We start from the raw sequence: 23,721 nt of genomic DNA, 5'->3' as shown, positions 1-23,721 counted from the left end.
TCCTTCTGGGGGCACCTGGGTGGCTCATTTGGTTAAGCGTCTGACTCGGTTCAGGTCATGATCTCACGTTTTGTGAGTTCGAGCCTCTGTGCTGACAGCTCGGAGCCTGGAGCCTGCTTCAGATCTTGTGTCTCCCTCTGTCTCTACCTCTTCTCTGCTCAAACCCTTTCTCTCTCTCTCTCTCTCTCTCTCAAAAATAAACATTAAAAAAAAGAGTATTTCATTCTGTAGCATTGGAAATTGCAGACCAGAGATTCTAGAAGTAACAATGGCTTAAACATGCAAGGGATTATTCTCTCACATAAAAGAAACCTGGAGGTAGGCAGTACAGGTCTGATACAACGGCGCCATGAAATCATCAGGGACCCCAGGCTTCTGTCTTTCTACTCTGTTGTCATCTTAATGTGGCTTCTAGAATGACCTCAAGGTCACTTCATGGCCCAAGATGGCTGCTGGGGGTGCAGCCATGTTGCCTACATTCCAGGGATGCTGGAAGGGAGAAGGATGGAAAAAGAGTTAACTCCCTGCCTTTTAGGGAGTCTTCGGAGAAATCAGACCAGCGCCTTCAGAATTGGCTAGAATTTAGTCATGTTGACTCACCAACCTGCAAGGGCAGCTGTAGTTTTTTCCCAGGAGGCAGGACCATTTTACAGGTCTCTGTTACAAGGAAGAAGGGGAGACTTCCTTCTGGGAAGCAGTGAGCCGTCTGCTACATTTCTGGATCGTTCTCCATGCATATCTGTTCAGTGTTTTCTTGAATCCGTCTCAGATAGTTTGTGGGAAAAGTCAAGGCTTAGGTCAACATCAGTGTGAATAACAACAAAACACACTACATCGTAAGTGCCACTCCGCCCTTCCATAGTTTTTCTATGAGTTTATTATTTATACGTATGCTGATGGTGTATGTTTTGAATATTCAGTCAATACAGAGTTATCCAGGGCCAGAGGGATGTTATGCAGGTTTCTCCACGGGTAGCGTATTCTGATGCCCGTAGGAACCACTCAGACATCCTGAATGATTAAGCAGGCGGCGGGGGGCGGGGGGTGGGGGATCAGTGTTGCGGACCATGATGGAGAGGCCTCATCTGGAGGGGGCGGCCCCCTCTCAGCTCCATCCATTGTTGCCAAGTGAGAACACAAGCTCAGCGTTGCCAAATCTTATAATTTTTTTTCTTTTTTTAATGTTTATTTATTTCTGAGAGAGAGAGAGAGAGAAAGTGCACACGTGAGCAAGCTGGAGAGGGGCAGAGAGATGGGGACAGAGGATCTGAAGCAGGCTCTGTGCTGACAGCAGAGAGCACGACGCAGGGCTCGAACTCATGAACTGTGAGATCATGACCTGAGCTGAAGTCGGACGTTTGACCAACTGAGCCATCCAGGCGCCGTGATTTTTTTTTTTTTTTCCCAAGAGACACCAGAGATTCAGATTTTTTTATCTGAAATCTCCTGCTGTTTATAAGTTGGCAGTCAATAAACTCATTTTTTAAAATGCCAGCCACAGGCAGCGTCATCCGGTGGGCTTCTGCTAGAGGATCTTTGGTCTGTCCCGTCCCGTTTTCCAGTTGGCAGCTGAGCCCGGGAAAGGTCAGGCACGCTGTGATGTGGCTGAGGACTTTGCTCTTCGGTCCCCACCTCAACAAAGCCTGGCCCTCCGTGGCTAATTTGTCTCAGAATACGAAGAAATAATAAAAATCTGAGGTTGAGCAAGGCTACTCTGAAGGTTAATTGGGTCCCCCCTTCAACCGGCTTTCATTTCCGGTTGAAGTCATTTCAGCGTGGTGGAACCGGAGAACACTGGGCTGGGTTCCCAGCTCTGCTGTCTGTCTCACCGCTGTGTGACTTTGGGCAAGCCGCTGGTGTCTCCTCTGTGTTTTCGGCCTTGTCCTTTTTCTTTCTTGCCTGCTTCTCTCTCTCTGTCTTTTCTTCCTTTCAGATCGTACAGCGTGGTGGTTAGAAGGAGGGCCTCTGGAGCCAGATACGAATCCTGGTTTCTCTACCTAATCGCTGGGTGGCCGTGGACAAGTTGCTCAAATTTTCTATGCCTCGGTTTCCTCATCTGTGAAATGGGGATAATAATAGTACCCACTTCACAGTGTGCAGCAAGGATGCAACGCGCTGGTGTGCGTGGAATGTCCCAGGGACAGAGCCTGGCACGTAGATCGCACTGTGTAAACACTGGCTGGCCCCTCCACCCCCACCCCTTTCTCTTTCCTGTTTCCCCTGCTGCTTTGGAAGCCATGCATTCTCAGAGCACTGGGCCCGGCTCTGGGTGCCCACTCACAGGGAGCACGTTTAGCTCTTGGCTCCCCTCCACAGCCGGCCCCCGGCCCCCAGCCCCGATGCGGACCCGGCAGGCAATGTGGCTTTCCCACCACAGGCTTCCAGTGCTGTGCTGTTCCTGGTACGGGGTTTCTGAGCCCGTCCACGCCCTTAGCCTTGTGACATTTTTTTCTGTTGTTGCTGTATGTTTGGGAGAGAAGGAACGAGTCAATTGACTGCTGTCTTGACCTAAGGCCTTGCTGAGTTATTGCCTCGACCCAGGTGATACCTGTCAGTTGCTTCTGAAGATGATGTTAGGAGATAAAGCGTGAGAGCCGTGTGGGTTTGCCTTAGCCGGAGTTCTGAACGCAGCAGGTAACTTGTCCTGGAGACCAGAGAGAGCCCGTCAGTGTGTGGCTCCACGAAGATTTTCCCCGGCAGGTTTGTGCCAACGGCCAAGCGGCCGAGAGTGTGACACCCGTGTTAATGAACGAAATTGCCTTTTTCCGTAAAGACTCGAAAGGAAGAGAAACTTCGCCTGTGCTTTCATTTTAATTAAATTGCCTCTTTCTCATCCTTTAGAACCTGACCATCTCATCTTTTCAGCTTTTAGGTTAATTTGAATAAGAGATCGGACCTGAGCGGCCCCGCTGGACAACTCTTCAAGGACAGTTAATATTCTCAGTAGAGAGGAACAAGGGGCATAGGGGTATGTATGGCCCAGACTTTTATTTTTGCTTCTCCTCCCTTTATGTGAGTAAGCAGTGAGAGGAAGTGGGGAGGGAGGGGCTTATTTTCTTAATTCAATAAAATTTCAGTTCTTGACCCACAAGGAAACTGGTAAAGCCACCTGCTGCATCTGTCTGTTCTCTTCTCAACAAAGGGGACAAGAAAGAGCCACGTTACCAGCATTGTGTCAGAGAGACTTTGGAACTCCTGCTGGATCTTGTTTTGGGCCCTTTGCTCACTAGACATAAAAACCCGTGTTAGTGAGCAGCAGCATCTTGGAAATTTGTCTCCTGCCGGCTCGACCGGCTTAGGTGGCAGGGTTGTGGTGAATTGAGGGACCAGCGCTGTGGAACGCTTTGTGGTGCTGTGTATGTTTTGAGGCTGCAAACCCCATGGAGAACCTGATTAAATCTGCAGATCCTCACCACAGAAAGCTTTTGTGGTGTACACACAAACCTTCACATAGAATTTTAGGGTGTTCCTGGACCCTAGAGTATGGTAGGGGACCCACAGACCCCAAGTTAAGAATCCTGTCTTAGGGGTTTATAAGTAGACTTTAGGAGACATGGCCCCAGGAGTGAGGTGACACGGGTCCAGAAGTTAGGTTTTAAGGCAACTGTCTGATCATAAAGGTTCAAAGGTTAATACAGCTGAAAGTATATTTTGAGATCTAGCCTTAATTCAACATTGTGCTGGATAAATTTTTTTTTAAGTTTTTTTAGGTTTTTATTTATGTATTTTGAGAGAGACAGAGAATGACCGAGCGGAGGAGGGACAGAGAGAGAAGGAGGGAGAGAATCCCAAGCAGGGAACCAGGAATCCACATGGGGAACCGTGAGATCATGACCTGACCCGAAATCAAGAATTGGTCACTAAACCAACTGAGCCACCCAGGCGCCCCATGTTGGATGTTTGAAAATTATTTTCTTGCCCTGACGGTGGAAGGCTAGTTGAGCCGTGATCCTTGATGGCCTTTCTTACTGAGTTGGAACCCCTGCCAGAAATCATCGGCGGTATGTTCGGGTCCTGCATTTGCCAGAGTCACCTTGACCTTTGAAAAGGGTTTCTGGGGTAAAGAAGAAAAGGGGGTCTCTAGGGAGTTCATCCGGTTATGCCACACACATTTTCGGGAGATTGTTGTGTCTTGCCCCTTCTGCCTGTGCTGTTGGCCACCGGAGTTCTCTGCTGACTGTTTTTAGCAGAGGCTAGTAGACGCCATTCCAGGGAAGCTGTTGCCATAGCTACCTTGGCTGTGAGTTACCATTTTCTCCTTTTTGTTAGCTTGTGGCTTCCCTGATTTTTAAGGTAACAGCTAATGTGCTGTTTTTCTTCCGAGCAGCAAGGCAAAGACTGGATTTTTGTTGCTGTTGCCCTTGTTGTTGTTGATGTTTGGTTTTCTGTGTTTGGAAGGTTTGTGTGTGTGTGTGTGTGTGTGTGTGTGTGTGTGTGTTGTATGTAAGGTAAAGCTACCACAAAAGATAAACTATTAGGAGAGCTTGGGGGAAAAGCCAAATCTGCATACACATTGTCCACACTCCCGAATTTTGGTTTTGGTCTGGCGGTCCACTTTTACCCTGATTTGGGGACGAATGGTTGTAGTCAGGCACCCTTGGGGGGGAAAAAATTGGCCAAGTTGCATCTCACACTACCTGAAACCCCCAGGGTCAAAGATCCCTGCCACCTGGGCCGAGTCTGAACTTGACCCCAGCACCGGGGCTGCCCCCGAGGAGCAGATGGCTGAGTCACGCCCAGGTCGCTTTCTCCCCTCCTGGTCTGAAAATAGGGGGTGGGGCCCGAGGACGCGATAGTCACATGTGTAGGCAGTAGCATCCGTCCCGGTCTCTGTTCCAGGCCGTCACCATGTCGCTTCGCACACACCTGGTGCGGAGCGATTCACGGCCGCCGGTCCACAGAAACCAGCGTGCCGCCCCCAGTCTCTGGCTGGACTTTCCCCTGCTCCCCAAAGGATGTTCTTGTCAGCATTTTCTAAGTTGCTTACCTTTGAAATGCTCGTTAGATTAAAAACAACCAAAAACCCTACCCAGTTTATCAGTGCTCGGGACTGTGTGTGATTTGGGTTGTCGCCAGTCCCGGTGATGGCTCGAAGGCCCCGATGGCAGTTGCCCCGGGGACGCCATGGACATCTCATCGCTGGCTTTGCCTCTTAGGGTGGTGGCTCCTCCCCTCCTCACTGTGCTTCTGACCCCAGACGTGTGCTTCTCCCCAGATCAAGATGAATGCCATGCTGGAGACCCCCGAGCTCCCGGCCGTGTTTGACGGGGTGAAGCTGGCCGCAGTGGCTGCCGTGTTATATGTGATCGTCCGGTGTTTGAATCTGAAGAGCCCCACGGCCCCGCCTGACCTCTACTTCCAGGACTCGGGGCTCTCGCGCTTTCTGCTCAAGTCCTGTCCTCTTCTGACCAAAGAGTGAGTAGACCTCGCGCCCACCGTATGCCCATCTGCTAATCTGTTTGGCTGGTGCAGTGTTCAGAGAATCTTGTCACATTTTGTCCTCAAGGCATCCACGTAGGATAGGGTCATTGGTGTCAAGACCACCACAGTCTCAGTACACATCTGGTGTTTGAATCCTGGAGGGTAGGAGACAGGGTCGGATCTTCGTTGCCTAGAAGCTTCCCTCCCTCACTGTGGTGTCGGCGTCCGTGATGAGAGCCTTGCGGAAAGCAGTCGTCACGTTTAGGTCGTCTTCTAGCCCTTTACCAAGTGTGCTGTTGTCCGTCCTCAGTCGGAGGAACTGTGCTTACCGAAAATAATTACTGAGCAAAAAAGCACGGACTTCCTAGCTGGGTACTCTCCACCTCCGTCATTGAAAAGTACTGAATAGTAGCCAAGAGAATACTTGCGTGGTGAGGGAGCCAGGTCTCCCTGCCCGAGGCCCGGGCCTGTAGATGGGAGGTGCCAAGGGTGAACGCTGCTTCTGACAGAGGAACCTGATGGCGAAGAAGCGGCAGCCTGCGTTCCGTCACACCTGCCTTCAAGAGGCGCGTGGTGTTATTTTTCCCTGGTGACGTCTTCCGAACAGCCCTGTCTTCCTTTAGGGCTCGGGCCACACGTGGGGCACGAAGCGCCCCTTGCTCTGCTGGGTCTGAATCCCTTCCCGCTCTCTCCTTCTTGCTGCTTCACCACCTGTGCCTCTTGCCGCCGATTCTGTTCTGCCGGGTGCACCTCATCCGATGGAGGCTGCCGGCGGAGCCGTCTTCCTGAACCGCGTCCCCTCGGCGCGGCAACTCGAGTTTCTGATACTCGGAGTTGCTGATACTCAGTGGACGGTGGTAGAAGCTTTCCCTCTCTCCCGACAGCGCCTCTCGCCCCCTCTAGGGGGTCGGTGACATCGGGCAAATGATCTTCTAAGAGTGGACAGATGGGCCACAGACCCATCTGAGAGTTTGGGCCCTTGCTTTGTCTTGTGTGATTCTCTAGTTGATTTTTACTTGCTCTTAGCCGAGGGCGACGAGCTGCCCTTGTGGACTCTGTGTGTTTGGGGTGTTCGCGTGGAGTTTTCTTTGTTGCAACAGTGACGCCAGGCCCCAAGAGTTAAGTTGAGAGTGACTCAGAACTCAAGTCGTGTCGCCTAATACTTGCGGAGTGTCGCATACGGTACAGATGTCATCATGTCGAATTTGGAACCGCTAAGGGGCCTTCACATCACCACAGGGGGACGGGACAAGTGGGCAGTAGGAAAGTCGTTCGTATTCAGCAGCGTTTGCGGTGAGAAAGCTCTCCTCCCTGAGGGCTGTGCACAGAATCCGTGTGCTTTCCAAATCGGCCGGCATTTTTCTTCGCCACTTAATTTATTATTATTTTAATGTTTATTCTTTTTTTTTTTTTTTTTTTGAGAGAGAGAGAGAGAGCATGAGCAGGGGAGGGGCAGACAGACAGAGAGAGAGAGAGAGAGAGGATCCGAAGCAGGCTCTGCACTGACAGCAGTGAGCCCGACATGGGGCTCCAACTCACAAACCATGAGATTGTAACCTGAGCCACGTCAGACGCTTAACCAACTGGGCCACCCAGGCGCCCCTTCACTACTTAGAGAATTCACTAGTCTGGACTGGCCAATACCATTGGCACCTATTTTCATATTGAGCGGGACCCAGCTAGACCAAGTTCCTCGCCATCTTATTTTTAGAGAAAAAAAATGAAGGTATTAAGTAACTAGGTAAGCTAATGTGTAGATTAGATGAGTGCAAATTTCTACCCAGCGTTGGTTCCTGAGTAACTAGAGGAGGCCACAGAAAAGCTGCTGTTTTCCAGGCTCTGGAAAAACATCACATATGGTTTGATTCCATAATAATAGTTCCAAGCTTAAAAAAAAAAAAAAAAAAGTTGATTATAGCAGATTTTTACCTCTTTCCGTGTTTTCCTTTAAAAAATAACCTAGAAACATTAAACCCAACAGTTCTCTTTGTTCTTTTTCCTCTCTGGCATGCTCTCTCCCTCAGCCTGGGGTGTGGCACCATATGACGTCCCGTTGAGATGGCCCCACCCACTCTCCTGGTGTGGAAGTGGATCCCCGGCCACAGACCTCCATGGGACCCCCACTGTGACACCACCCCTGTCATTAACCAGCCACACGCTCCCTCCTGGTGAAACCCAAATTAGGGAGTGGTGGAGATCAGCCTCAGTTACTTACCCACAGTTTGAAGGTAGTTCCCCAAAGACTGTTTCCTTCCGAGACCCGTCCCTTTGAGAATGGGACCAGCCTTCTCCGAGCATGTAGGAACGTTACTTAAACAGTTAAATTCTAAACACCCGAGCTCTCTGACTTGAACATGACAAATGATCAAAGAACAAAAGGGTTCACTTTTTCCCCTCCATCTTGTAACCTTTTTTTTTTTTAATGTTTATTTATTTTGAGAGAGAGAGAGAGTGAACAGGGGAGGGGCAGAGAGAGAGGGAAACAGAGGATCTAAAGCGGGTTCTGTGCCGACAGCAGGAGGCCAGTGTGGGGCTCGAACTCACAACCCGTGAGATCGTGACCTGAGCCAAAGTCGGACGTGCAACTGATTGAGCCACCCGGGCGCCCTAACTAACCTCTTACTTTTTATTTAGGTTCTAATCTTAGAAATAACTACATCCTGCTCTCATGTAGCTTATCACTAGAGTGTTTCACGTTACCCTGTTTTGTCTATGTTACTGCATTTTAAATTTGCTGAGTCTCTCGTAGACATTATTCATTTACTCTTAATGACTTTAAGGTTGGACTCGTTTTTCCTCTCATTTTGAGGATGAGGAAACTTCCCAGTAGCAGAGACGGTAACTGAATCCAGCCTTGGTTCCCCTCTTACCCATGGAGACATGGACAGACTCTTCTCAAGGTGCAGAGAAGTGAGCAGAGAGCACTAAGGGGCTGGCCCGAGATGAGAGCCTTCGGCAGGACTGGCCCCAGAGCGGCCTTCCGATTCCCACGTGACCCTCTTTCTATTTTCATCGCTCTGTCGGGAGCCACTGTCCTTGATGTTCTTCCTCTGTGTCACATTTCTGTAACAGCCTCCCGTGTATTTGAAGCTGAGGACAGGAAGCATGTCTGTTATGGGTGAAAGTGCTTCTCCTGAGACTTTGAAGATTTTTTTTCCTAGCGGAAGCCCGTCTGCAGCCTTCACAAACAATGGCCTGGGCTAGAAAGTTCAGTTAACTGATTTCCCGCAAACTAATGGTGTTACTCGGTTAACCTGACTGAAGGCAGCCGGTTATTATGACTTAGGTGTGGAATCAGATCTTATCCCCCTGCTGTTCTGCTATAGGAAAAAAAAAAAAAAGCTGATGAAAGGTGAAGATTGAAAACATGTTATGAGAATAAATTTTTTTTCTCTGTTTCAACATTAGTTTTTGAATCTGTTTTAAGATAATCTATCCAAAGATACATTAGAAACGCATCTTTTAATGTCTGGAGGAAAACACGGCATGATGTGTTTCTTGATCACTAAGCAACAGATCAATATTTACCTAGTGATTCACTTTTTTTTTGTTCTCAGGAAATGTCTGCTTTCAGTGAAACCCGGCAGACTAAAGCTCAGTTCAGAATTGGGAGAAAATCTAGATGATGCTACAAATCTCCACTTTTTTCTGAATTAAAAGTTTAATGCATATGCGTTTTCTGAAACTGAAAAGTAAAGTAAACCACACGAAAATCATCTATCAGTCTCCTACTCAAAGTTCCATCCCGTTACTCCTTGGGTGATCATCCCTGTGGGTTTTTTTTCTTCTGCAGAGACTTTCCCCCGCAAAATCAGGGGTCTGTCTGTATAGCATTGGGTGGCCTGCTTTAATACTGAGTATGCCATGGATACTTGCCCATGCCGCTATGTATTTTCTAACACTTGATTTTTAACAGCTGGAGAATCCTGTCAACCATTCAAATTTCTAATGGCTGTTGGCCGCAGTGGTACAGAGAAAAAGCCGTGAATTGAAATTTGGCCTGGGATGGAAACCTCGGTCTTCTACTTCTACACGAGCTGTGGAAACCAGAACCAAGTGACAGCCTTCCTGGCCCTTGGCTTCCTTTTGTGTAAAATGAAACAGGCAGCGCTCCCATGGTGCCCTTCGGCACGAGCAACCTGCGTCTAGTACCACTGTTGTCAACCACGCATCAGAGAAGTCCTCTTAGATGAAGGACCCTGGGGGTGGGGGTCCTGGCTCTAGAGTAAGGACGAGAACACAGAGAGAAGGTTTTCTTGTGTATCTGCCTTCTCCTACCTGTTTCCGTCCCCCATGTTCTAGGATGGGCTGGCAGTAGCCCCCTTGGGCTTTGGCTTTTATAAGGACTTTTTTTTCCCCCGGTGTTTTTTGTGCATATGTGTTTATTATGTAACATAATTGATTGACCCATACAAACTGGCCACTTGAAAGTTTCAGTTAGAAACATATCTCATATAAAAAATTCCATTGATAAATGTAATGCCATTTCATCGTGTGAAGCATCATAACATATTTAACCAGTTTCCGTTTTTATTGGGCATTTCTCTTTCCTTTTTTACATCCTTGTAATTTATAACCATTGCGATGGTGGATGCATATAGAGATCTGATTGCTTCCTAGGGTAAATTCTTGTTAATATATTTGCTGTATAAAAAGAAGTACTCAGGTGAAGGAATTTTACATATTTTGCCAAACTGTTTTCCAGAGGAATTTTTACAGTTTATTTAGTTTATTTATTTTGAGAGCAAGAGAGAGAGAGAGAGAGAGTCCACATGAGCAGGGGAGGGCCAGAGAGAGAGGGAGAGAGAGAGAGTCCCAAGCAGGCTTCCCGCTGTCAATGTACAACTTGATGCCGGGCTCTATCCCACGAACCGAGAGATCATGACCTGAGCCAAAATCAAGAGTTGGACGCTTAACCGACTGAGCCACCCAGATACCCTGGAATTTTTACAGGTTATAATCTCAGGAATGTAGTAGGTTTCCCTTTTCTTCGTATTTTTGTCTCTGTTTCCTCATCTGCAAAACAGGAATAATAGCTATAATACAATTCATTCCCACATTCTAGGCTTGTTGGGAACATAGGTTGCAATAGCATGTGAAAATGGTTTCTATGAAGAATGAGAAGCTTGAAGTTCCACGGTCTTGGTGGAGTTTTTTCCCAATGACCTGCCGTTCTCTGTCTTACTGTGGCTTCCTTCAGCCTCTCCTGTAGTGGCTGATTCTCTCTCTTTCTCTCCCCCACCCTCATTGACTTCGGTGCTAACCGATCACTTTACACTCAGTACAAATAAGAGAGAGAGTCTGGAAAGGTGCTGTTGTGACCCACTCAGCAAGTCGCCTATACAATGCATCTCCTACTTACCTACTTTATCCTTAAGGTAGTTGGAAATAACGTATCTCTCTCCCAGATTTTCCAGCCGGCTCCAGGGCCCAGAAAAACCCAACAGGTTATGTAATCTAAAGAGGGGGATGGGTCATTCCCTCTCTTTATGCGCTCTAAGTACAAAGGGTATTTTGAGCTATCATTTACATATAGTAAAATGCACAAACCTTAAGTATACAGGTCAGGACCTTTTACATCCGTATTCACCCGTGTGACTACCACTCCCTTGGGCTTTTCCCAGAGTGTCCTGAGTCACCTCCTTGCCTCTGACCCACCCACGTGTCACAGTACCACCCGAATTGGCTTCCTGGAGCAGGCCGGCACCCCACACACCAGTGTGGCCCCAACCTACGTGTCCGGCCTCACCACCTGCGGCGTTCTCCTGCGGCCCACTGAGTGCCTGCCTCCTGAGCTCTTACCCCGGGCCATCCCCAGGTCCCCCCTCCTTTCTCCCTCCACCAGAGTGCCTCTCTCCTGGCATCTATCCTGAGAAATTCTCCTGATGTCTCCCCACCCCTCTTCAGTCAGAACGAGCCCCCCCTCTTCCCACCTGCGTGTTTCCCCAGCGTGGGGTTCCTGTGTCCATTCAACACACTCCACCTTGTTTTCTGGGAAATCGTTTCGATCTCTTTTCTTCATCTGTAAGGTACGGGTGTCCCAAGTGCAGAGCCACACTCGTGAGGAGACAGGACAGGATCCCTAGTGCGCGCTGGTCTTAAGTATAATGCTCTTTGGTCTTTCGTTTCCCACTGATGGGTGTGGGTGAGCGATGTTGCGCTCCAGAGAATCGGTGTGCCTTTAACCCTGACAGAACTGTAGTTTTGGGGACGTCACTTACGCTGTTTCTGAAAGAAGACACCTTGGGGGTTTTTTCGGTCTTAAATTAAAGCGGGGCAACCCCAGCTATATGCATAAAAGCAGTCTGCAGCCTCCACCCTCCCCTCGGGCCCCGCCGAAGTTTCCATCACCAGGCCCTGGTTGGGAAGTGAAGCTACGAAGCAGGTGCCCCATCCCTGGAAGCCTGCTGTTGAAATTTCTATATTCCCTGTGGGAGGCCAGGCTTCTGCTTTGTCACTCATGAGCAGGCCTGTCGGTGTGGGTCGCGGTGTAGCTCAGGATGAAGGCATTTGGGAGCTGGGCCGAGTGCTTAGCTAATAGACAAGCCTGGAAACAGATCGTTGAGGGGCTTTCACTGGGCACAAGAGACGTGTAAGAACCCGCAGGGTCCGGAGAAGGAAAGCAGTGTGATTGAAACCACAGCCATATGTTCGTGGGTCCTTTCTCTCCTGGAGACTAGTCTCTCTTCTGCAGCCAGCTAACACCTGTACTCACGGGAGCTGGATGATTGTCCTCTGTAGGGGCGACAGATCCCTGAGACTTGGAGATCAGAGCCACACCCATTCCAACACCGAGCCAGAAGCAGCAGCTGACTCTGCCCTGTGTCGTGCCCTCCCTGAGCATTTCCTCTTTGAAGTTGCTTCAGACACTCGCAAGAGATGGCAGAAACGCCATGACCTTTCCATAGGTGGTTAATGGGTTTATGTCGTACTATGCTTTTCCCATCTCTCCTCCTCACTCACCAGGGTACAAACTCCAAACAAGGCTCCTGTTGGAAATGTTGTGCTCGTCATAATTCGTCCATGTCTTTGGTTTCCATGAGTCTTGGTTAACGAACATTTGAGGATCTACTTCTCTGATACCCGTGTCGGAGATCTTAAAGAAGGGTCATTTTTAAACACGTTTTCATCGTAGGGGCATCTGGGTGGCTCAGTCGGTTGAGTGTCCGACTTCGGCTCAGGTCATGATCTCGCGGTCCGTGAGTTCGAGCCCCACATCGGGAGCTGTGCTGCCAGCTCAGAGCCTGGAGCCTGCTTCGGATTCTGTGTCTCCCTCTCTCTCTGCCCCTCCCCCACTCATGCTCTGTCTCTCTCTCTCTCTCTCTCTCTCTCTCTCAAAAATAAACATTAAAATTTTTTTTTTTTAAGTTTTCATTGTAGAAATTTTCTAGAGGCACTTTTTTTTTAATGCACAGCTGTGGCTCCTGGTTATTTCTGAGACAGCAAAGCAGAGATCTGCTTTCTGGTTTTTTCTCTCAAACAGTATCAACCCCCTCCCTATGGCTTCATACATATTCTACTTCCTGACAGTAAGTATCCATTCCTCTTTTATCTCTTCTCAATAAAAGCCCAATTCTGTATATAAAAATACTGTATTTGTCACAGATGTGCAAGATACACTATTTTTGCGTATCAAGGATGTACTAAATAATTAGAAGTACGCTCCAGAGAAGCACTAATCCTGATCACATATATAGCGTGATATATGGGGTTATTGGACACCCTATATCCTTGCCATTTCATTCCTTGCTCTCTGTAAGGCTGTCTGTTTGGGACACCTGGGTGGCCCAGTCCGTTGAACGTCCGACTTCAGCTCAGGTCATGATCTCACGGCTCATGAGTCTGAGCCCCTCATCAGGCTCTGTGCTGTCAGCTCAGGAGCCCACTTCGGATCCTCTGTCCCTTTCTCTGTCTTTCTGCCCCTCTGTCGCTCACGCTTTCTCTCTCTCTCTCAAAAATGAATAAACAGTTAGGCGCGCCTGGGTGGCTCAGTCAGGTAAGCATCCACCTTCAGCTCTGGTCACGATCTCAACGGTTCGTGGGTTCGAGTTCCACGTCAGGCTCTGTGCTGACAACATGGAGCCTGCTTGGAATTCTCTCTCACGCTCTCTCTGCCCTTCCCCCACTTGTGCTCTCTTTCAAAATCAATAAATAAAAACTTTGAAAAAATCTTTAAAAAATGCATAAACGTTAAATATATATATATATGGCTGACTATTGGCAGTGGCAGTGGCAGTGGAAGAAGGGAAGCTAGGGGGCGAGGGGCTTACATATGGACAACTGATATTTGCTCAGTCTTTAGTAAAACACTCTGCAAAGGTAGCTCCACACACTCCCTTCCAGTCGGATTGCTGCCCCCAGCCCCCTCCCGGGTGGAAATTCTGGAACCAGCACAGCTTATTTATAGTGAGTTAAAGTTGAAAAGAATTTCATTATCTTGGGCTTAAATTCCTCTTAATTCCCTCTTGTTCACAGAGACATTCCAGATCGGATTTAGATCCTTCCTCCTTGGCCGAACACTAAAGCGTTGTGCTTTTTATAGGATAAACTCCTAATTACCAGGTGTCTTAGTTTCATTGACCTGTTAAGTTACCCATTTTAAGAGCTGTGCAAATATTTCCTTAGATTCTTGTGGTGAATCGTTAGCAGTTGATAAGTCGATCTGTAGCGCTACAATGTGCTTCTTATGTAGACACATTTACCCGGAAATTTTAAGAGGGCACTTGAAAGATGAAAGGCTCAAAATCGTCTTTACTGAGACTGATTATTGATGGTTAGCATCGGTGAGGTCATGTTTTCGGGTGACTTCCTCTTGAAATTGCTTGTGTTTCTGATGAGATGGCCCGAACCCAAACTGTCAAGGCGAGAGTTGCCAATAAGCCCGGGATACTGTCCTCTGTGCCTACGCTGAGCACACATCCCAGCTTTCCCAAGACTGATGGGTTTCCTCGAACGTGGGGCTTTCGATGTTAAACAGGGAAGGTACCAGCCAAACGGGGATGAGTTGGTCCCTCTCTGTGTTACTCACTGTCTTCTGCCATCAGATGGTGAGTTTTTTACACACGGGTGTGCGTTTGGGGGTGGGTGGTTAGTTGGCAAGTGGCCAGGTTTAATTCAACTTTTAGATGCCGTCCACCTGCACTGTCTCTGCCCTAGCAGATCACCCATCCCGGAGGCCAGGAGCCAAGTGCTGTCATCCTTGAGGCCACTTGCACTGCATTAAGATGACCAAGCTGAGGCTGTGGAGAAAATTCATTTACTTTCTCTAACCTGGGTAGAGACAGAGATTGTAGCTTCTTGTTAGGGATTGTGCCTTCGGGCAGGAATTGCTGAAAGATCTAATAGATTCGGAATCCAAACTATTCAAGACCCCCGTGATTTAGTTCAGATGGAAAGAGGCTCATCTTCCATGTGCCTTGGCCTCCTTAAGGCGATCGCTTCCGGTTCTAAAAATGTATGACCAACCACTGCCCTGTTGTATTGTCAAGCTTGAGTTTATTCTTCAGGGCTCTGCTATGTCTTTCAAAAAGCAGAAGAGGCATGGGCTACCACTGACACCATCCCCCGGAGTTAAACCCAGCACCTCCGATGGGCAGGTGGGCCTCTGCTCCGAGCAAGCCTGTCCCATCGCTGGGTCACCCCCCCCCCCCTTTTCTGGTCTTTCCCGGACTAGGCTCCAGGGTCCGTCTTTGTCCACCAATCATCCTTACCTTTACTTAAAGTTCTTTACTAAACGGAATTTGCTTACTAGGACTCGCCAGGGGTCAGATCCATTTTGTGGTCCTTCTCAGTACGTAGTTGGCTGACAGTTGGTCCAGTACTCAGGAGCAGGAAATGGACCTTGTTTTCCAGAAAGTCTAACCTTTCTAAGAGTAGCCACCGTTTATCAGCTGCTCGTGTTTATTGACTCTGTAAATTCTCTGGTCACCGGTTCTGATCTCAAACTGGTCTTTTTTCTCTGCCCACTTCCCGGCACGTCTCCCTTCATTATGATAGATAGGGTACTTTATGCTCCAGAGCAGTGTCTACTTGATTGGTAAAAGTATAATGAAGACAGTAAGGTGGCCAGTGTCTTCTGGAGGGTGAGTGGGCGTGGTCACTGTTTCCGTGCAGCGCCGCGGAGCTGAGAGCTGACTGCGGTCTGCGTTCCGCCCTCATCGGAGGCGCAAGTGCACGAACCAGTCGCCCTCAGCAGCCTTGACAATGACTGCCCTACGGGTGGAGTCTGTTGAGGGCCTTGGGCTCTAGGATCACAACCTGCGAGGTGGCATCATAGTTACTCAAGAAGGAATTTTCCTGCGTTTCTAAAGGAAACCTGCCGCTCCGTGAAAGTCTAAGAAGCGAAGCTTTCACTGCCGCAGAAAACTGTGATCCTTGACGGATCGATGTTTCGCGCGATTGGATGAGACGCCATCCCTGTTGTCAGCCGGTGACTGTCTGGCAGGCAGAGCGCCACCCTCCCCCCAGGGCTGTGCCCTCCTCGGAGCTGGTCATCTGCCCACGGTGGCTGTCTGCAGTGTCCCAGGAGCCACGGAAATGAGTCAGCCCTCGAGGCAGCTTCTGAACCGCCCTGAACCTCGGCCAGGTTCTCGTCATGGTGTGGGGGCTCTAGGTCGGCCCGGGCCACAGCATCGAGCCAGACCGCTTAGCTTCTGAGGTAGCCGTGAAAAGAGGCCACCATCCAGTGCATCTGGGAAACCTTCTTGCCTGGAGGTCAGTGGTTGATCCAGAACCACCTGTGGCCTCCTGGGAACAGAGAGATCCGTGAGAAACAGCAGGTCACAAACTGTTCCATCTTCCCGCTGGCCACTGATGCCATTGCCACACTAGCCTGACGTTTCTGTGGCTTGTAACACCAGAGTCTCCTGTGACAAGACCCTGAGCTGGTGTTTTCAGCCGGATCACAAAAGCTGAACACTAATTCCTCACTAACATGAAGTGAGAAACTGTGTATGTTTTTTTTTTTAATTTTTTTTAATATTGTTTATTTTTGACAGAAACAGAGTGCGAATGGGGGTGAGGCAGAGAGAGAGGGAGACACAGAATCCAAAGCAGGCTCCAGGCTCTGAGCGGTCAGCACAGAGCCCGACGTGGGGCTCGAACCCACAAACTGCGGACGCTCAACCGACTGAGCCACCCAGGCGCCCCTGTTTGTTTTTTTGTGTGTTGTGTTTTGTTTTGTGTATTAATTTGAAATCTGCCAGGCCATAACAGTTGGGACTTTTCCTTCCTTGGCCTTTCAATAAAGGAAGATTCCTCTCAGGACATAGATTTTTTTGAAGTTCGTCCATTAACATTTAACAACCTGCTTTTTCAGTCTTTTCACTGTGTACCTCGCACTCGCCTCCTCTCATCCACACATAATCCCTTTACTCCTATTTCCACCTTCCCGACAACTCCCTCCAGGCCGCCTCACTTGCTGACTCTTGATGCATTCTCTAACCCTTGCCCTCTGCTGTCCCTGTGGCTCCCACCTGACGACAGGAAGGAAAGCGGTGTCCTTTCCATGCGTGTGTCTCCCCCTCTTCAGGCCAACTCTATTCTGAGAGGCTTAAAGAGAGCAACCGTCTTAAAATGTCCTGAGTTCTCTGTGGCCACTGCATTACACACATTCGGTGCTCCCTGGCGTTTGTCGATAGTTTGGGTAGGAACCCATGTGATGAAGGGTCCGAACGAGCAATTCAGTGGCATGTTAAAGGAGCTTAGGGAAAGAGGTAGATGGTACTGTGGTGGCTTGGATGTTGAGGTTTGTGTGGCCCTGTAAGATGAGTCGATTTGGACGAGTGGGGCCTTGTGAGAGAAGGTAGGGAGGTCAGTGTGAGCGAGAGCCGGCGGGATCGCTCATTTAGACACGCTCTTGTGGTAGAAGAGCGACTTCGCTTTCCAGCCAGCGTTTTTTTTGCTCCCTTGTCCCACCAGCCTTCCAGTCGCCAGGCGACTGAGGCTTTGCCTGTTTGGCACACTTCCTCTTTGTCGCTGGTTTGCCCTGACCCCACGGCCACTCTGCTCTGCCCCCCGCCCCCAGATCCATGGGTCTTCACCTGGCTGGCCTTGGACCGTCTCTCTTGTGATTCCTAACGAGCTTGGTGCTCTTTGTGCGCCCTTTGGACCTGCCGCTCTCTCTGCCCTTTGCTCGCCGTGCCCTTGATTTTGTTTGCTTATGGGCTTGGGCCCCATCACTGGCCTGGTCCCCACAGCTGCTTCCCGAGCAGCTCCTTGCCAAGTCCCTCTGTCATCATGAGATGCGACAAGAACTGTCTGATTACAGCAGGAAGCCCCGGGCCTTTTGGGGAGAAGAGGTCAGATCACATGGGGCCTCAACTTCCCAGAAAGGAGGAGTTTGGATTTGATCCCATGAGCACTTGTGGGGTCAGGAAAGAATGCGAATCAGTAGGTGTGCTGGAAAATGGAATGTCCTTGGGTGTTGGCAGAAAGGGCTGAATCGCAGATAATATGAAGGGACCTGAGCAGCCGATAGAAGAATGAAGTCATGGGCAGAAATAGGGACGTCACGGGAAGCTGCTTCCTCAGGGCAAGCTGTGTAGTTTTGGCCACTGTGGGACGTGCAGAGGGACAGGTGGCAGTGTGGCAGCGGGGCCCAGGTGTGAGCTGAAGGCCAGACATGCGGGTTTCAGATCAGCTGCCAGCCGGGGAGAGGGAGGCAGAGAGCAGAGAGAGACTGGGGGCTGGGGGCTGCAGCAGGCAAAGGTGGGAAGAAGAGCCGGTGAATGAGCCAGAGATGGGCAGCGAGAAAGGTTCGGAGGAGAACCAGGAGCCTTGAGCGTCATAGAGGCCAGAGAAGGAAGCCATTGAAGGAGAAGGTGGCTTCTAGAAAGCACAGAAAGTCAGGGGGCGCCTGGGTGGCTCCGTCGGTTAAGCGTCCGACTTCAGCTCAGGTCATGATCGCACGGTTCGTGAGTTCGAGCCCCGCGTCGGGCTCTGTGCCGACAGCTCGGAGCCTGGAGCCTGCTTCGGATTCCGTGTCTCCCTCTCTCTCTCTGCCCCTCCCCCGCTCATTCTCTCCCTCTCTTTCTCTCTCTCTCAAAAATAAATAAACATTAAAAAAAAAAGAGAGAGGGGGAAGCCAGCTCGAGACCCGGCTGGGCGACCCCACCCTGCCAAGCCTCCACTTGCTCACCTGTAAAATGGGGGTCATAGTACTTTATAGGCTTGGTACGAGGCTACGGACAGACAGCGTGTGATGTGATCTATAGAATGCCTAGCATGTGTAAGTCTTGAGTAAGCCCAGCTGCTATTAGTGGAGCTATTTTTACATTAATAATAGTATTAGCTAGGGCACTGGCAAAAATGACAAAGGGCATAAGGTACGAGTTCATACGAGTGTACGAGAACTCAGACTGCGTGGGCAAGGGGGTGCAGGCTCTGCCTAGGTAATTGTCGCAAGGGGAGATCCTAGCAGTAGGTACCAAATAATATTCAGCCTTGGTAACAATGGAACTTCTAAGAATAAAGCCTTATTGGCTACTCAGAGGAAAATCTGGCAACATCGTCAATACTATGATACGATCAATATGAAATTCAGTTGGACGCAGTAGTAGTCAAGAGACGCTAGTGTCGATCCTCGACCTCTGTGTCTTTTTTTGGTATTTGTTTCTGTTTTATTTATTTTTGAGACAGAGACAGAGGGTGAGCGGGGGAGGGGCAGAGAGGGAGGGAGACGCAGACTCCGAAGCAGGCTCCAGGCTCCAAGCCCGACGCGGGGCTCTAACTCACAGACCGTGAGGTCATGACCTGAGCCCAAGTCGGACGCTTAACCGACTGAGCCACCTGGCACCCTGAATCTTGGTGTCTGAAAACCACAAACATGTATTTCTCACTCATGCTGCTCCTTGACTTTAGCAGGAGGAGGGCTGTACTGATCATATTGTCACCGGGACCCCAGCTGATGGAGGTGTCGCCTCAACCTGTGCTTCCACAGGCTCCGCCGAGGCAGGAGAGGGGACGCGACAACCCACACGCTGGCTCTTAATGCCTGCTCCCCTGAAGTGACACTTTGTCATCTCCTTCCCTGTTTCATTGGTTACAGCAAGGCTCAAGGCCACGCTAACCTCAGAAGTGCAGACTTACCCTGTGTCCAGCACACAGGGGAGGACGATAGTGACAAAAGTCACCACGTGCTGTCAGCCGAACCTCCTCAGCGTGCGCCGGTCCTTTGCTTCTGCCTCCGTCCAGGGTGTCATCGGCCCTTGCTCGCGCTGATGCCGTGGCCGCATCTCTGTGCTCTGCCCCCAGCTGATTTCTCTCCCAGGCCCCTAAGCTGCCCTGGGAAGCGCACCTCTGATGTGTCACGCCCCTGCTTTAAAGCTGCCTGGAGGACGAGGGCGAGCCTCAGCCTTGCTCCCTTGTCCTTGTGCCCTGTGTTCTAGACGCGTCAGATCGCCCTACATTTCTCTCCTGCCAGCGTCTCACACCTGCCATTCCTTCCCCCTGGGGCCCCTCCGTGCCTTTACACACCCTCCTTATCTGAGAGCGCACAGACACCCCCTCTTGGAGGAGGCCTTCCTGGACACCCTCCTCCACACTCAGCGTGAGCACTTTTCTTCTGTGTTTTCTTAATTTTTTTTTTTCGTGCTTATTTGTTTGGAGAGGGAGAGAGACAGAGCGCGAGCAAGGGAGGGGCAGAGAGAGAGAGGAAGAGAGAGTCTCAAGCGGGCTCCGTGCTGTCAATGCAGAGCCTGATGCGGGGCTCAAACCCATGAACTGTGTGACATCATGACCTGAGCTGAGGTGCCCCTGTGGGTGCTTCTGCCCTTTGTTGTCTCATAGCAGCTGACTCTGCCATCACGGAATTATACTCATCGGCATTAAAGTTTTTTATTGTCTGCATCCCATGATAAATTGTGAGATAAGTTACTATTAGCAACAACAAACGTAACAAGTAATAACAAATACTACCATTCCTTGGGGGCTCCTATCCTTCAACTGCTAAGTTCAGTGATTTCAGTACGCTTTCTTTAACCCTCAGATTAAACCCACCTCTGTGCTCCAATCTTTAAGAAGTAAACGTAACCCAACAGGTGAACTGACTTGCCCAAAGTCGCTGCGTGTCAGAATGGAGATCGCACCCTCGTCTCTCTGACCCCGTAGTCTTTGTTCTTTTCCCTACACCATGTGTCTTCACTGCCCACTACAGTGTCTGGCACATAGTAGGTGCTTCATAAATGTTTACTGACTGAATACGTGAACACACAGATCGTGAATAAAGGAGTAAAAAAGTTGATTCCACTTTATAAATTTAGCCCAAAGAAGTTACTTAAACACAGAGAAAAGCTAGGGTGCCTGTGGGGCTCAGTCAGCTGAGCGTCCGACTTCGTCCCAGGTCATGATCTTGCAGTTCGTGAGTTCGAGCCCCGCATTGGGCTCTGTGCTGACAGCTCGGAGCCCGGAGCCTGCTTCCGATTCTGTGTCTCCCTCTCTCTCTGCCCCTCCCCTGCTTGCACTCCCTCTCTCTTTCTTTCTCTCTCTCTCTCTCTCTTTCAAAAATAAATATTTAAAAAGTTTCTTAAAATATTTAAAAAAGAAAAAAGAGTGAGAGTGAGGCACCAGGCCATCGAGTCTGCACCTGGAAGGCCCCAGCCATGACCAGGTTCCCCGAGGAGATGGGAGGCTTCCCCCGGGGAAACTGACTGGCCCAAGAGAAAAGTCCCAGAGACACTCATATTTGGGGGTCTTCTAGCAGAGAGGCTGGAGTCCGCAGGTTGACAGGTCTGCCCGTGTTGTCAGATGGCTGTGTATCCACTCTTCAGCATGTCCTCTGCAGAAGGAGCAGACGACCAGGAGTCGCTGGACAGAGGAGGAAAAGCCTTGAACATGAAAGACAGCTTTAGAGCAAGCAGAAGAAAGGAGGTGGAAGAAACATAGCGAAATGAGCCAAAGTAAAGTTACGAAAACCCATAATGAGCGTACTTGGAGAGAGGAGAAGGTATACATCCACGTGGCAAGAGGAGCCTCTAAAATTGGAACATTCCGAGAACAGGAAGTGCTTTTGGAGCACAAAATGAAGAAGGTGAATCGAGGCAGTCAAAGATACCATTGAGGATCTCGTCCAGCGAGTAGAATAAGTAGACAAGAGACGGAAAGTGGAAGACAAATTAGAGCAACAGTCTTAAGAAACCTAAAATCCAAGTAATGGTAGTTCCGGCAAGAGACTAGAGAAAGTGGAGGGGAAGACGTTACCAGAGAAAGATCCCCTGGCTGTCCCATGAGCGTAGGGCCTGAACCTCCAGATTGAAAGAGCTTCCGAAAATCTAGCCCAGGGAGGGAAAAAGACCCGGTGGAGGCTCTTGGTGGAATTGTGGGACACTCGTAACAAAGCAAGACCTCGGAACTTGCAGAGGGTAAGGAGGGAGATGGTGCTCGAGGATCGGGCCTCAGAATGACCCAGATGCCGACAGAAGACCAGAAGCTGGACGACAGTGGAGGGAGGCCTTCAAAATCCCGAGGTAAAAATGGTTTCTAACTTAGAATTCTATACCAGCCAAACTCAGTCTAGCGTGAGGGCAAAATAAAGGCATTTTCAGACATGGAGAGTTGCTCTCAGAAAAGGTGTTTTTTGGAGCACCTGGGGGGCTCAGTCCGTTAAGCCTCCAACTGCAGCTCAGGTCATGATCTCGCGGTCCGTGAGTCCGAGCCCCGCGTCGGGCTCTGTGTTGACAGCTCAGAGCCTGGAGCCTGCTTCAGATTCTGTGTCTCCCTCTCTCTGACCCTCCCCTGCTTGCACGCTCTCTCTCTCTCTCTCTCTCTCTCTCTCTCTCAAAAATAAAAATAAACATTAAAAAAAAAGAAAAGGTGTTTTTCTCTTTTCCAAGTCACTTTGTCTCAAGAAGCTAGTGGAAGCCAGCCTCTCCCAAAGGAAGGAAGCCAAGGAAGAGTGGCCTTGGGGCCCGGGATGCAGGAGGGAGCTGAGGGGTCCTTGCAGGATGGAGGGAGGGCTCCCCGAACGGTGTCTCCAGGAGAAAGTGAAACCAGTGATTGCCTGATGTCTTTGTGCAGAGACCTAGTGTCCCTCAGAATTTGGAAATAGGCTGGCGGTCGACGCGCTAAGCTACTGAGGAAATGACAAAAGTGATAACCTGGGGAAAATAAGGAACTTCACCAAAAGGATATGTGACTGAGTTGTGACTGATTTACATCATCATATGGACACTGAAAATTAATGTAACCAAAGGTGTTGCTGTACCAAGGTTGAAAGAACAAGGGAGGGGACGGTGCGTGTTTTAGGGGCGGTGTATTAGAGCTGACGGTCTCCACAGCAGGGAATTCGGTAGGCTACCAGGAGACGCGTGCAAAAGCCAGCCCGCCAGGCACGGCATCCAGGAGTACGGAGGCACGTATGGGGTGACAGGGACCCTAAAAGACTTGAAAATAGCGGTCTCTCCGAAGCAGGAATTGGGAGTGGAGAAGGGTGAGGAGTCATCTTGTTGGAAGATGGACACGTATGTTGACTGAAATGAAGAAAGTAATCTAGAAAGGAAAAAATGAAATATGGGAAGATATTCCACCAGCACCGCTTATGGTGGTAGACATTGGGCACAGACGTGCCCCACGCTAGAGACAGCAATAGTGTAACGCAGGGGAGAGAACGTGGGTGGTCAGGTCAGACACGCACTGGGGTTCAAAGGCACGGTCTGCTGCTTACCAGCTCTTTGGACACTTGGTTTCCTGGTCTATAAACAAAGGGGATTTCCCAACAGTAAGAGTTGCTGTAGAGGGTAAATCAGATTACGTCACGCACCCATACAAGGTGCTACGTAAACGTTTACTCCCTACATTGTAGCTACTAAACGGGATAGAGTTTTGTGCAGCCATCTAGAACTTAATATAATAACTATGGATTTGGGGAAAAAGACAAAATTATATACTTATATCTTACTATTTAACGAGGTAAATACTCTAACTTCAAATAAATACAGATATAAAGGAAACAAAAATGAATTCCCTTTGTAAGGGTTGTGAGGATATGGATGAATTTTAAACTTATTTCTTCTAGCTGTTTCAACTTGATACGAAATAAAATCAGAAGGACTCTGAACGTACACTCCACCCTTCATGGTTTTGAAAGCCAGGTGTAGTGCATTGCCAATAATAAGCATAAGCAGTGACACCAGCCGCTCGCTGCCTTTCGCATTTGTCCTTCACAGGTAAAGAGAGAGAGAGAGAGAGAGACTTTGCTTTGGCAGAACTTTCTAGAACGTGCTTATCTGTATGGTTGTGCGGTGCTCTGTCTTGTTGTGTGGACAAGAATGAAGGGTCGGTGCCTGGGCTGTGGTGCCTCTTCAC

The 23,721-nt window shown here is 49.5% G+C and overlaps 1 protein-coding gene across 1 annotated transcript in view; it reads left to right on the top strand.

The window, feature by feature from the left end:
- The window catches only part of ABHD2 (abhydrolase domain containing 2, acylglycerol lipase), a 104,762-nt gene that overhangs the window by 20,935 nt on the left and 60,106 nt on the right, over window positions 1-23,721 (top strand). The window contains exons 2-3 of the mRNA XM_043554703.1: window positions 2,866-2,968; window positions 5,216-5,415. Of these exons, the coding sequence (XP_043410638.1) occupies window positions 5,222-5,415 (194 nt within the window). The 5' untranslated portion in view covers window positions 2,866-2,968; window positions 5,216-5,221. The remainder of the gene's footprint in view (window positions 1-2,865; window positions 2,969-5,215; window positions 5,416-23,721) is intronic.

This window comes from Prionailurus bengalensis, chromosome B3 (genome assembly GCF_016509475.1).
Source record: "Prionailurus bengalensis isolate Pbe53 chromosome B3, Fcat_Pben_1.1_paternal_pri, whole genome shotgun sequence".
NCBI classification, from domain to species: domain Eukaryota; kingdom Metazoa; phylum Chordata; class Mammalia; order Carnivora; family Felidae; genus Prionailurus; species Prionailurus bengalensis.
Note: the sequence above shows the minus strand (reverse complement) of the source record. Positions and strands in the feature narration are given on the sequence as shown.